Source organism: Phalaenopsis equestris, unplaced genomic scaffold (genome assembly GCF_001263595.1).
Source record: "Phalaenopsis equestris unplaced genomic scaffold, ASM126359v1 Scaffold000125, whole genome shotgun sequence".
In the NCBI taxonomy this organism is placed as follows: Eukaryota; Viridiplantae; Streptophyta; class Magnoliopsida; order Asparagales; family Orchidaceae; genus Phalaenopsis; species Phalaenopsis equestris.
In genome coordinates, this window is record NW_018164567.1 from 1,506,697 (window position 1) to 1,518,977 (window position 12,281).

The following is a 12,281-nucleotide window of genomic DNA, read 5'->3' on the forward strand; positions in this document are numbered from 1 at the left end:
ACATCTGTTGTTGTCAAGATTGCACTTCGGTGAGCACTTCCACATGGTGACTTCGAGCATGCACGGAGAAGAATTGGATTGCCCTATCTTTGGTAAACCATCATAGTTTGTCTTCTCTCCGGTAAGCTTCCTCTTCCTTCTTTTTATATCATGAAAAATTGAATTAAAGTAAACCCAATTAATTAGCGTTGGATTATGCTTGGGTTTGGGTTATGCTTGGGTTTGGGTCTGACTCATGTCGATCTGAACCCAGCCTATTTTGACCAAAACCCCTGGTCCAACACATACCAAATTCAAGTCCACTAGGTAAATCCTCAGGTCCAACCCAAGTTAATCATGGTCCAACCCAGATCAATCTAGGCCAACCTATGCCAAACCTAGGTCCAACTCAGTTCAGCCCAAGTCCAAACCAGGCTAACCACCCAGGTCTAACCAAGTCCAACTCAGGTTAACCCAAGCTAACTCATAACCAACCCTGGTCAATCGAAGTCAACCCAGGTCCAACACATGTCCATCCCAGGCCAACCTAGGTCAACCCATATGTAACCCATATCAACCCTAGCCAAACCTAGACAAACTAAGGTCAACATCGGTTAACCTTAGTTCAATTCAACCGAACCTACATCATATCTAAGCTTAGTTTGAGCTAATTTCAATTGAACCCCAACTAACCTTAGCTCACTTCCATCCCACATCATACCTAATTTTTGCTAAATTCATGTCATGTTGTTTCATATGTCATGTTTTTTCATATTTTATATCACTTCATGTTTATCACCTAGGGATGGTCAGGGCTCGTCTCATAGCCTTTGACAATTCCCTTTTAATATAACTCTATATAAAATATCTTTCATTCATGAAACTAACACTAAATCCATGATACCACGTATATGTTTGTTGATTGGTTCAAACACCCCTTGCTAGTTTTAATCTAAACTATATATATATATATATATATATAGCATACGTGGAATCATGGATTTAGTGTTAGTGTCATGAGTAAAAGATATCATATATAGAGTTTAGATTAAAACTAATTAGGGGAGTTTGAACCAATCAACGAACCTATACGTGGTATCATGGATTTAGCGTCAATATCATGGGTGAAAGATATTATATATAACAACAAAGTATTTTTCCTCGAATCATAGCATACATGGATTACATAAATATAATAATAATATTTTTTTTTTCAAATATTGAGCGAGTTTGTTAACTATTTTTTCTCGTTCAGTAAAATGAAAATAAGTCGACTCAAACATTGAAACATAAAACTAACTTGCTTATTGGCTAAACATTCAGTTCGAATCTCATATTATTATTATCATTATTTTGTAAAGGGCTATTTATTATGATGGTATGTAATTCTACAAGAGTTGAATGTTTATCTGGTCCAAGTCAATCCGATTAGACCGGCACAACTAGTGGCAATGCAAGTGATGTGAACCGGGCCAGACCGGTGTGAAAAGTCATACTTCAAACCGGCCGTTTTTGCCGCTCCACATATTTTAAACGCATATTGATTGCGGTCTTGTTTGCATGCTTGGAGGAGCTTTCACTCCTCCGCGTCCATCGGTCTCGTTTTGTTCTGGGAGCTTTCGTTTGAAGACATGCAATGCTTTTTCCCGCGCATCACGTCACATCAAGCCGTTCTTTTTTGACCCATTTTGTTGTAATTAAAGCATTATTTGTCGAATATGAATAAAAGACCGGAGCGGACTGAAAATTGCAAACATGCTTCCATTTTTTTGTTTGCCCGTTGTAATAATTATTTTTTAATTTATGTGTTAATAAAAATAACTACTTTTATAGAGGGGTTTCGGGTGTACTAGGGCGGTCAAAATGACTTGTTGTTCGCGAGCAACTCGTGTTCAGCTCGTTCTTTAAGTTAATGACCCGAACACAAACAACATTAACAAAGTCAATTATATATATATATATATATTTAATGAGTAGTATTTTTAAAAAAGTTAATTGACTACAAGACTACTAAGATTTAAAACCAATTAGAAATATTAATTAAGAAAGTTGAATAAAAATTATTAAATTATATTCAAACGATGTTTTAAATCTTGTCACAAATCTTAACATCTTATGGCTACGTGATTTGGATTGTCAAAACGACTTTTTGTTGGTGTACGAGTCGTGTTCGGCTAGCTAAACAAATGAGCTTAACACGAACACACTTTTTGAGCTCGAAATATAAACGTGCCGAACACGAGCTGAGAGCGAGAGATGAGCCTGGGCTGGCTTTCAGCTCGTGTTCGTCTCGTTTACACCCCTAATTATCTCTAATATTTAAATTTTAATATTTATTTATCCAACCCTTAATATATATTTTAATATTGGTTATATGTAGTTATTTATAATTATAATGTTAAATTATTATTCACAAATATTAAATTTTAGATGTTTGAATTGGTATTTTTGTAAATCCTTCAAATTAATATTGTCAATTTTGGGTCAGATGTCGGGATTCAAAATTTTCTTATAGTCTTACCTCTATATAGAGGAGACTTGTTGCTCTACCTCGCACGCTGGAGAAGGGAAGCCCCAGACATCAGATTGAAAGGTACTGCATCTCTCTTCCTCTCTCTTTCTAGTCTTGTTCATTTAGGGTTTAGGGTGCGATTGATTTCTGAGAGATTAAACGGAATGGATTTTTCAAACTGTGAAGTGCTGCAGATTCAGGGTACTAAAAGATCAAAATCTTGTTACAGAATTTGAAAGATCGGGTTTTCTTTCGATTTTTTTGTTTTTTTGGTTACGAAGATTTACTTTATTGAAACTCCATGAATATGCATACTGAATCATTCATTTAACCAGTCAGAAGTTTAGATATTTGTTTGTAACTTCTGAAAGCTTACGAGAACAGGCTGATAGAAAAAATAAATATTTATACAAGTAGGTATTTAATTCAAGTTGGGCTTTTAGTAAATCCAGTTGATCCAGATCTAGTAAATCTTTATGGCTAAAACTTGCAGAGTAAATTTTTCTGGACTATATACTGTTTTATTGTTTTTTCCGTGATTTAAGGTTTATAGGAGAATAAATACTTTTAGATTCGTTAAATTCTTTGAATTGTGTGATTTAAAAAACATGAATTTAGCTAATACCGGACTGAAATTGGATTTATAAAAACAATAGGATGTACAGTCCCCAAAAATAAGTTTGTTGAAATTAATCCAGCCTAAAATAGGATACCAAACATCACCTTAGTGATTTCAAGAGGAAGAAGAAATTGATTGAACTCAGGGGAGCCGGGACTTGGGCGGGTGGCGGGGGCAGACTGTCTCTCTAGTCCCAGTGTGGGAGGTGTTAAGAGCAACGAAGTGCAAAGTGGTATTTCATGAGGGATACAATTGATATTTCAAGAGTGTCAGATTGGAAATAAAAAAAAAAAAGGTAGAAGAGAGATTTATATTCATCAATTAGAAGATAGAGGAGAAGAAATTATTTAAACCAAAAGAGCTTCAACTTCAAGCGAACAACATACGAGTCAGCAGTGCCAGTTTTTAAGTAATGAAGTTGATAAGGTCAAAAAAGAAGAAGAAGAAAAAGACAGGCAACGAAGGGCAAAGTGGCACTTCAGGAGGGATAAAATTGATATTTCAGGACAGATAGAAAATAATAAAAAAGTTAGAAGAGAGGTTTATATTGATCAATTAGATGATGAAGGAAAAGAAATAATTTAAACCAAAAGAGCTTCAACTTCAAACGAACAGATGCAAGCAGCCTACAAGTCAATAGTGTCAGCGTTTAAGTAATGAAGTTGATATGGCCAGAAAAAAAAAAGAAAAAGAAAAGCTGAAAAGAAATTTCAGGTATTATTTGTAAATTTTTTGTTAATGTGTTATGCAGAGCGGAATTTTATTTTCTACCATTATTGCAATTAAAAATTTAAGGATAAACTTTCTTAGATGTTTCTTTTGACAGAGATGATGCATTAATTTATCAAACTGATAATTCATAGGAGAAAGTAATAACCATAAGTTTTAGCTCAAATAAACTATAGCTTTTTATATAACTAGTGAAAGAATAATAACAAAGAATAGGTCTCAAGTTTGAATAATTCATTATGTTGAAAAAAAAAGGTAAATGTGGAGTAGTGGCTCACATGAGAAGACTACAAATCAAGATGTCATAATTGTTTTTTCTAAATTTAAGTTGCATTACATAAGCTTCAACACTAGATAATAAAAAAGCCTTATATAATTAGGATCACAAAATCTAAGAAGTACAGATAAGCTTCACTTTATATAAACTATGATTTTTATACATATTTTTTTCACTTAGGGGTGCCATATGATGAACAATCTTTCCAACTTTCTCAATGTTTGTAACACTTTGTATTGATCCTTGTAACAAAAAATGCTATAAAAACTGAAATTCTAACCAGAGACAACGGAAAAAAATGGTTCCTTGATTTTTTTTTTTTTAAGCTAAACCATAAGCTAAACCATAAGAAAACAGGCTAAACCATAAGAAAACAGGCTCCTCAACTTTTGGTTTTGTTTCCAGTTCCTTCTCTTTCCGTTGGTGAAATCAAAATCAGATGCAAAACATGAGCAGCAATCCACCAACACCAGATACAACATCCAGCACTAGGGATGGTGGTCGCCGCCGCTTCCGAGTCCCATTTGTTAGAAAAATCAACTGGGGGTCCCTGTTTAGATACAGTAAGAAGTGGGCCAAGCACCCAATGAACATAGCTCTTCTTTTCTGGCTCTTTTTTGTGGCTGCCTGCCTTGTTGTCCTATTCTTACTCATGACTGGCATCCTCAACCAAACCATCCCAAAGAGCTCTGTTAGAAAAAAATGGACTGAGATCTTCAACCAAATTCTCAACGCATTATTCACCATCATGTGTTTGTATCAGCACCCCAGAATCTCCCACCATTTAGTTCTTCTATGTCACTGGAAACCAAATGATATCCTTGAGCTAAGAAAAGTATACTGCAAGAATGGAACGAAAAAGCCACATGAGAGGGCTCATATCATGTTTGTTGTCTTCCTTCTTCAAATCACTTGCTTCTCTCAGTATGGCCTTTGTGCTCTTTACTGGGCATATACAAGCAATACAAGGCCAGATTGGCCACAGATTCTCTTCATTGCTCTTGGAACTGGAGCACCCATTATTGCTGCTCTGTACGCAGTTTTCAGCCCCCTAGGAAGGAGGACTGAATCCGAGAGTGATGAAGAATCACAGCGGAGCAACAATGAGGAGAATGAGTTGAAGTTATACAGCAAGAGTGTGGAGGTAACTTCACCTGAGTGGGCTGGAGGACTCTTTTATTGCTGGAATGATCTCACTGTTTACTGCCTCTCCTTCTTCTGCACCTTCTGCATTTTTGGATGGAATATGGAAAGGCTTGGATTTGGCAACATGTATGTCCATATCATAACTTTCATACTCCTCTGCAGCGCGCCATTATTAGTCTTTAGCGTAACAGCGCTTAATATAAATGATGAAGCGATCAGAGACGTTGTGGGGATTATAGGAATTGTTCTATGCCTGTTTGGATTTCTTTATGGAGGATTTTGGAGGATTCAAATGAGGAAGAGATTTAAGCTTCCTGGTAATACTTGTTGCTTTGGGTTCTTAGCTTGTACTGATTTCATGCAATGGCTCTTCTGTTGGTCGTGCTCACTGGCACAGGAGGTGAGAACTGGAAACTTTTATGATGTTCAGAATGATAGTTTTTACAGGAATGAAAGTGAGGATGGAAGTCAGACAGTTATAAATATTCTGCCATGTGAGAATGGAGCTGGTCTGGTGATCATGTCGAACTTGGAGTCTGAAGCAGGAAACAAGTGTGGAGTAGAGCAAGGTAAGGAAATGGAGATGGTTAAAACTGGAAGAGGAGAAGATGGTGAAGCTGTGAGAGATGAGATGATGAGGGCACCTCTTCAGACATTAATTAAGATGGAAGAAGAGCAGCCCGAGAGGGCGATAAGGAGCTGAAAATGGTTGGGAAGGAAGAGGGAGGAATGAAGGGAAAACAGTAGTGTGGTGTAGACTTCCAATTCAGATTTTGGTTAAACGTTCTTGTTCATTAGTTTATTTAACTTTTCTGTTGGTTTAGGCAGTAGAAGTCTCAATTGCCTTGGTGGATTGCAAAAATAATGTATAATGAAAACAGTTGTACAGAATTGTAGTCGGTTTTAAAAGTAATATCATACTTACATTGCCAAGGAGTTTTTTTTTTTGTATTATTTTGTAAGCTTGAAATTTAGAAATTAAACCCCATTGTTGTAAGTTTTTTACCAAGTAATTAGGTCCAATTTTTATGAATCCCTATTATTTAGTGTTGTGAGAGGTTTTCGGAAGCTATTTGTTGCTTAAGTTGAAGCTCAATGATTGCTATCAAACTGTCTTAAAAAGTAATAATTTTGATTGTTTGCCTTAACACTTTTTATTTAAAAGATTAGTTTCTCACAAAATACATATAATTCAATTGTACTATTCAATAAAATAATTTTAATTTAGTCACTCTAATTCAATTTTAATTCTTTATATTTATGAAAGATGATTAATACAAATTTTAAATTTATATCTTAACCTCGAGCTTCTCCTCAAAGGCTCTTCAATTTTTTATCTTTAAGATCTTGAACTTCTTTTTATTTTCTTTATTTTCTTTTCTCTTTTTCAATTGATTATTATATTTGGTTTTGTTCATTTCTTTTAATGATTTTGAATATTAATTCTTTTTTAAATCATATTACTCAATCACTTTATAATTTTATCCAAAATATTATAGTTCAAAGGATTCGAACTTTAATTAAATTATTTAGATTGATATTTATTAAATTTTATTTGATTGATGAATTAATTTTATATGTACTCAATTAGTTTGTATTTAAAAGTCATTATAAATGAGAATTATTAATTGTAGTAAAAGGTTAGTTATTAGGGAATTAATGTTTAATTCAACTCATAATGATTATTAGTGCCACTTTTAATTATGTTCTTTGCATATTATTAAAATTTCAATGAAGCCTAGTTAAGTTTATAATTTTATTTTAAAGTCTAAAATTTAGATAGTATTTCTCTAAGGCACAAATTTTGCAATAGTATTCCCAAAATTTATTTTCTATACTACACATGCAAATAACAACCAAGAGAAATAAGTAAACCACATGAAATCACAAGAATAAAATATTATTAAAATGTTTCTAACAGAAGAAATTCTAGTTTATTAAATCACTGAATCTAGTTTGAAGTAATTAAAATGCAAGAATAAAAATCTCTAACAAACCTAAATGACGTAGTAAACACAAAATAAATGTAAATAGAAATGACAAATAACAACCTTGAGTCCTTCAGAGGTAATGAGGCTCATGCTCCTAAGACAATGGTATAATGTTTTATCTATATTTTCCTATGAGTTCCCCTACGAAGAGTTGACAACCGGGGACAATTCTCCATAGTTTATATCTAGGTCATAAGAAGAGTTGGAAGCAATTTTACAACAAACAAATATTTAATAATTCAGCGTTTCCTAGGATTCATTGGATTCCCTATCTGGGTTACAATTTTGTACTGACAATATGTCTATTCCACTAAGTTATCGTGTGTTAACCTACTTTTTTTTCTAGGCAATTGTTAGAATTTCTAAACTACAAGAAGTTTAACTACCTAATTGATCATATTATAAGTAAATGATGATAAAAAAAGTTAACACAACACCATGCATAATTCAAAAGCACCAAAAAATGTACATGAAAAAAAAAACTCATTGTAAAACATCAATAAAAACTATCTTTACACAGGAACATGAAAGTAGATTTAGCTACTAGACAGGAGAGAAAAAAACATGAATAATTTCATTGAAAGTATTTAAAGTTACAAATACAAGAAGGTACAAATTATAACCAAGCTAAGTACCCCTAGCAATACATCAACTCCCCGCTTTACAAATATAAACTCTCCATAATCTCTCTCACACTTATCACTCAACTTATCTCTCATACGAAAACTCTCAAAAGTCAAAAGAAAAACTACATTAGAGTTTTTCTCGCCAAAGAAAGAAGAAAAGAGCATCTAAGGTTTGAAGTAAAACCCCAATTCTTACTGAAGAGAACCTCCAAAGCTTGCCCAACTCCCCCAAGATCATGCTCAAGTTCTCATATGCAGCTCTTGCCAAAATTTTCATGCAAAATCAAGTCAATTTGGTCCTCATTAGGCAACAACATAAGCACACCCATGGTCAGTAAAGTTACACAAAAATCGAAGTAGCTACACCAAGGTCTTGCGTAGTTACGCAAGATCAACACTGAACCCGACGTAATTAACCCAAGGTCCGATGCAACTACATCGGTCCTCTAAATTTGATGACTTCGTGTGTGCACTTGATACCTATAAAATGTCAAATATCACCATAAAACCTCCACAAGTATAAATCATGATTTTTAAGTAAGAAAAAACTAGTATTTCTGGTGGAAAAATAACATAAATTTTATCTCATATCAATTTCCCAAAACTTATACATTACTTGCCCTCAAATACTCTCATACCAAACTAGGACTCAATAATATTAATGGTTCTCATGTAGGACTTCATGATTCTCTAACAAGATTATCTAACTGAAGTAAAAAGGCATGCAAACATCATTTCAGAATCAAATTTTCATTAACCTAGCATTTTCTGTAATTCCCCTCTTTCTGATTTGTTAACCTCACTTTTGGTTGAGGTTTAGTTTTCCCTCTTTAGTAGCCTAAGGTCTAGCCATAAGAATTCCTTTGACTATTCCTAGAAAACTAGAAAAGGAACTCTCACCTTTAGAAACTTTGAACCCTTCTGTGCTCAACTTAAAGTTTCATATGCTGGTCCTAACCTCTAGCATTTAGTATGTGGGGCCACTCTAGAGGAAGCTCAAGGGGAGTCCCCATAGGACTGCTTGGCCTTAAGGTTGACCCTGGGTGTTTTTTATGGAGCTAGTTCACTCACTTTCACTCACTTGCACCCACTTTCACTTACAACCCTAAAACCCATATTTGTTGACTTTGATCCCTTGATCTTTTGGGAAACTCATGTAGATGGTCCCCTAGACCCACTGGCCCTACACTAGAGTTTAGTTAAGGCCAGTACATAGAGGACCCAAATGAGGATTTCATTGATCCATAGCTCATATAAGGTGGTTGGCACCCTAATTCTACCAAAATATACAACTTGGCTTTTTACCCTCAAATCCACCCAAATTACCTGAACACCCCCATACCCCAAATTTGACCAAAATTCCCAAACTCATCCAAAATACCCAAACTTATTCAAAAATCATCTCAAACCATTTGAAATTTCCCAAATTGTCCAAAATACAAAAATTCCAAAATTACCAAAATACCCTCAAATTTGCCAAAATTACAAAAATACCCTTGGTAGCCCAAACTTTCCTAAAACCCTCAAAATCATTTCAAATGTCCCTAAAACCAGTTTATACCCTTTAATTGAACCCAATTTAGCCAATTTGACCACTTGGACCAAAAAGCCCCAATTTGCCCTTAAAGGCCCAATTTCTCCAAATTCACCTCCAATTTTGGCCCAATAGACCCTAATCTTGCCCAATTTCAATTCTAAATAAAAATTTAGCATCCCCAATTCTAATTTAAACAAAATTCAAGCACAATTTGATCCAATTACAAGCCCAGTTTCATTCAAATAAAAAAGGCCCAATTTTAAACCCACCTTCCATGGCCAAAGGAGGAGAGCTTGAAATTCATTGGGGAGACTTTGCTAAATTGCTTCTAGAGCTTCCTTAAGACCTCTTGACTAAAAATCAAATTGGACCTTCATTTGGCCTTGGCCAAGCCTCAGTTTCAACCCACATTCAAAATCCCCAAATTTGCCCCAAATTGGCTATGTTTCCAAATTCCACCAAATTGAATGCCCTAACCCCAAAATTGACACCTAACCACCAAATTGAATGCCCTAACCCCAAAATTGACACCCAATTTATGCTGAAAACTCTTCATGACATTCCTATAGAACATTTTGAACCATCAATTTTGACCTAACCCAGTGATGCAGCCAAAGATTATCCCTTATTTGGAGATAAGCATGAATTATTTTTCACTCCAAATTGACCAAATGCCCAAAATCCTCCAAATTGAACCTCCAAACCAATTCAAAATCACTCTAAATCTTTTATAAACTCCTCATGACAATCATCTACACCAAATTGATTAATCAATTGAGCTCAATGTCATGGCTAGCCTAACCCAAACCCAACTTCTAGCCATTTTGACCCAAATTGAACCCCTTCACCTAAATTGACTTAATCAAACCAAATTGGTCAACCAAGGACCCCCACAGCCACTAAGCTCCTCCTTTGGACCAGGTTGAACCATCATAAATCCACCAAAATCAGCTATGGACCAATGGGTCCCTAAATTAAGGGATTGTATCCCATTTTTGGGCCTTAACCAAGAAATCTCTTCCATCATCACTAACCATTAGGGGTAAATCATACTTAACCCTCTCTGGCTCACCTAACCACCTCCCCTGCTCTGATCAGCCACCCTACTCGCCAAAAAATGCCAAAACCGTGAGCCACCACCCTTAAATTAAACCTAATTTCAACACTAGAGGCTAGCTCATCCTAATTGCTTTTCAAATCTCCTCAACCCTCCACCTAAGAAACTCTTTGCACCCATCAATTGGCCCTGGTGGCCAGCCCATGCCCTTTTATTTAATCAGCCCCCTCTATGGCCAAAGGAGAGGTGTTCAAAAATCCTTGGGGAAACTCTGTCAAAATCTCACAAGAGGCTCTCCAAGCATCCTTAAGCTCAATCCAACCATCTTCCCACTTTGATTCTCACTGTGAGAGCCCAATTTTAAGCTCAGACTTTCAGCTCAGATCAGGACATCTCTTTACAGTCCACCAAATTCAAATTAATTGTGCACACACCATCCCTAGAGCAAGAAGAGTTGATTCCCCATCAAAGCCCTCTCTGAAACAACCTCTAGGATAGCTCTAGACCAACACCTGAAATCCACCTTGATCGAAATCATAGCTAGAAAATTCACCAGGGTTTGGGACTTCATCTGGAGGTTCATTGGACTCAATCGAAGCTACCACAACCATCTGATTGAGGCCTCCCCTCTCAGACAAAGGTATTGAGCTCTAACCCTAACCTGAGCTTATTTTAACTCTCCATATGTAATGGCTTTATTTCATACTTGATTAACCATATAGATGTGTTCGTCTTAAGTAGATGAAGGTCTAGAAACAAACCCCATGTGATTTGGTTGAGTCTAGACAGAGATCTTAAGGTTTTAGTGTGAACGACTTACATGTTAGGTCACTTAGGGACGATGAACGGATGTCGTCCTATCATACGTGTATCTAATGGACGGAGGAGATCGAGCCAGACAGGCTATTGGTGAGTGAACCGCAGGCCGTGTGACATGCCTAAGTGGAAAGCACAACGAATGGGAGAGCACCACGTGTGAGTTCAGAGCCGTCGTAGGATGAGTTGGCGCCGCGTGGATAAGTAGAAAAATATGGATTTTTTGAATTATTTTAAATGCCTGAACTTCAAAAATCCATATCTTTCTATAGAAAAATCATAAAATAAAAGAAAAATACCATCTTGCTCAGTGAGCAGAGGAGAATAATATGGACTAAAAATAAAAATTATTTTCTTATTCCCTGATTTTTAATAAATTAAATACCCTCTAGAGTATTTTAATTCATTATGATCAAACATTGCTCACCATGGCTTGAAATTTTGAGGGTTTGTTCCTCATGATAGAGACCATATCCTCTGATTTTCCAAGGTCAGAGGACATCTCTATGCTTCTAACCTTAATTTTCAAGCTAAGGCGGCCATTTTAGCCATTTTAATTATATAAATTAAAAGATCACTTGGAAAAATATGGGAATAATTTTAGTAGGTTTCCTATGGTTAGAGAAGCCTAGAAAAAATACCATGATGGCTTGAATAATTTTGCAAATTTCTATATTTACTTAAGTGTATATATCTTGTGTTGATTTATGTGAATTATATACTTATCAAAAATTGACAAAATAAATTTCACATTGTGCACATTGTGCATAATTGTGCATAAAAATCATATTTACTTACTGTAAAAATTTAAAAAATTATTTGGCTTAGTTTAAGTACTAAAATTGTTTTTTAAAGAAACTTTATTTTTTAAAGAAACTTTGTATTTTTTTTTGTATAAACATAATTATAATAAACTAAATAAGCTTAGAAAAATCATGAAAATTAGTTTTTTGAATTCCATGTGATCAGGGGCATTTAATAAAAATAAAAAC

At 35.0% G+C, this 12,281-nt stretch overlaps 1 protein-coding gene across 1 annotated transcript; it reads left to right on the forward strand.

Moving 5' to 3' along the window:
* The first annotated feature begins 2,488 nt into the window (after positions 1–2,488).
* LOC110021266 lies at positions 2,489–6,276 on the forward strand. Its single transcript, XM_020719689.1, has 2 exons — positions 2,489–2,572; positions 4,522–6,276. The coding sequence occupies exon 2, from the start codon at positions 4,556–4,558 to the stop codon at positions 5,963–5,965; it is 1,410 nt and encodes a 469-aa protein (XP_020575348.1). The 5' UTR covers positions 2,489–2,572; positions 4,522–4,555; the 3' UTR covers positions 5,966–6,276.
* The last annotated feature ends 6,005 nt before the right edge of the window (positions 6,277–12,281 follow it).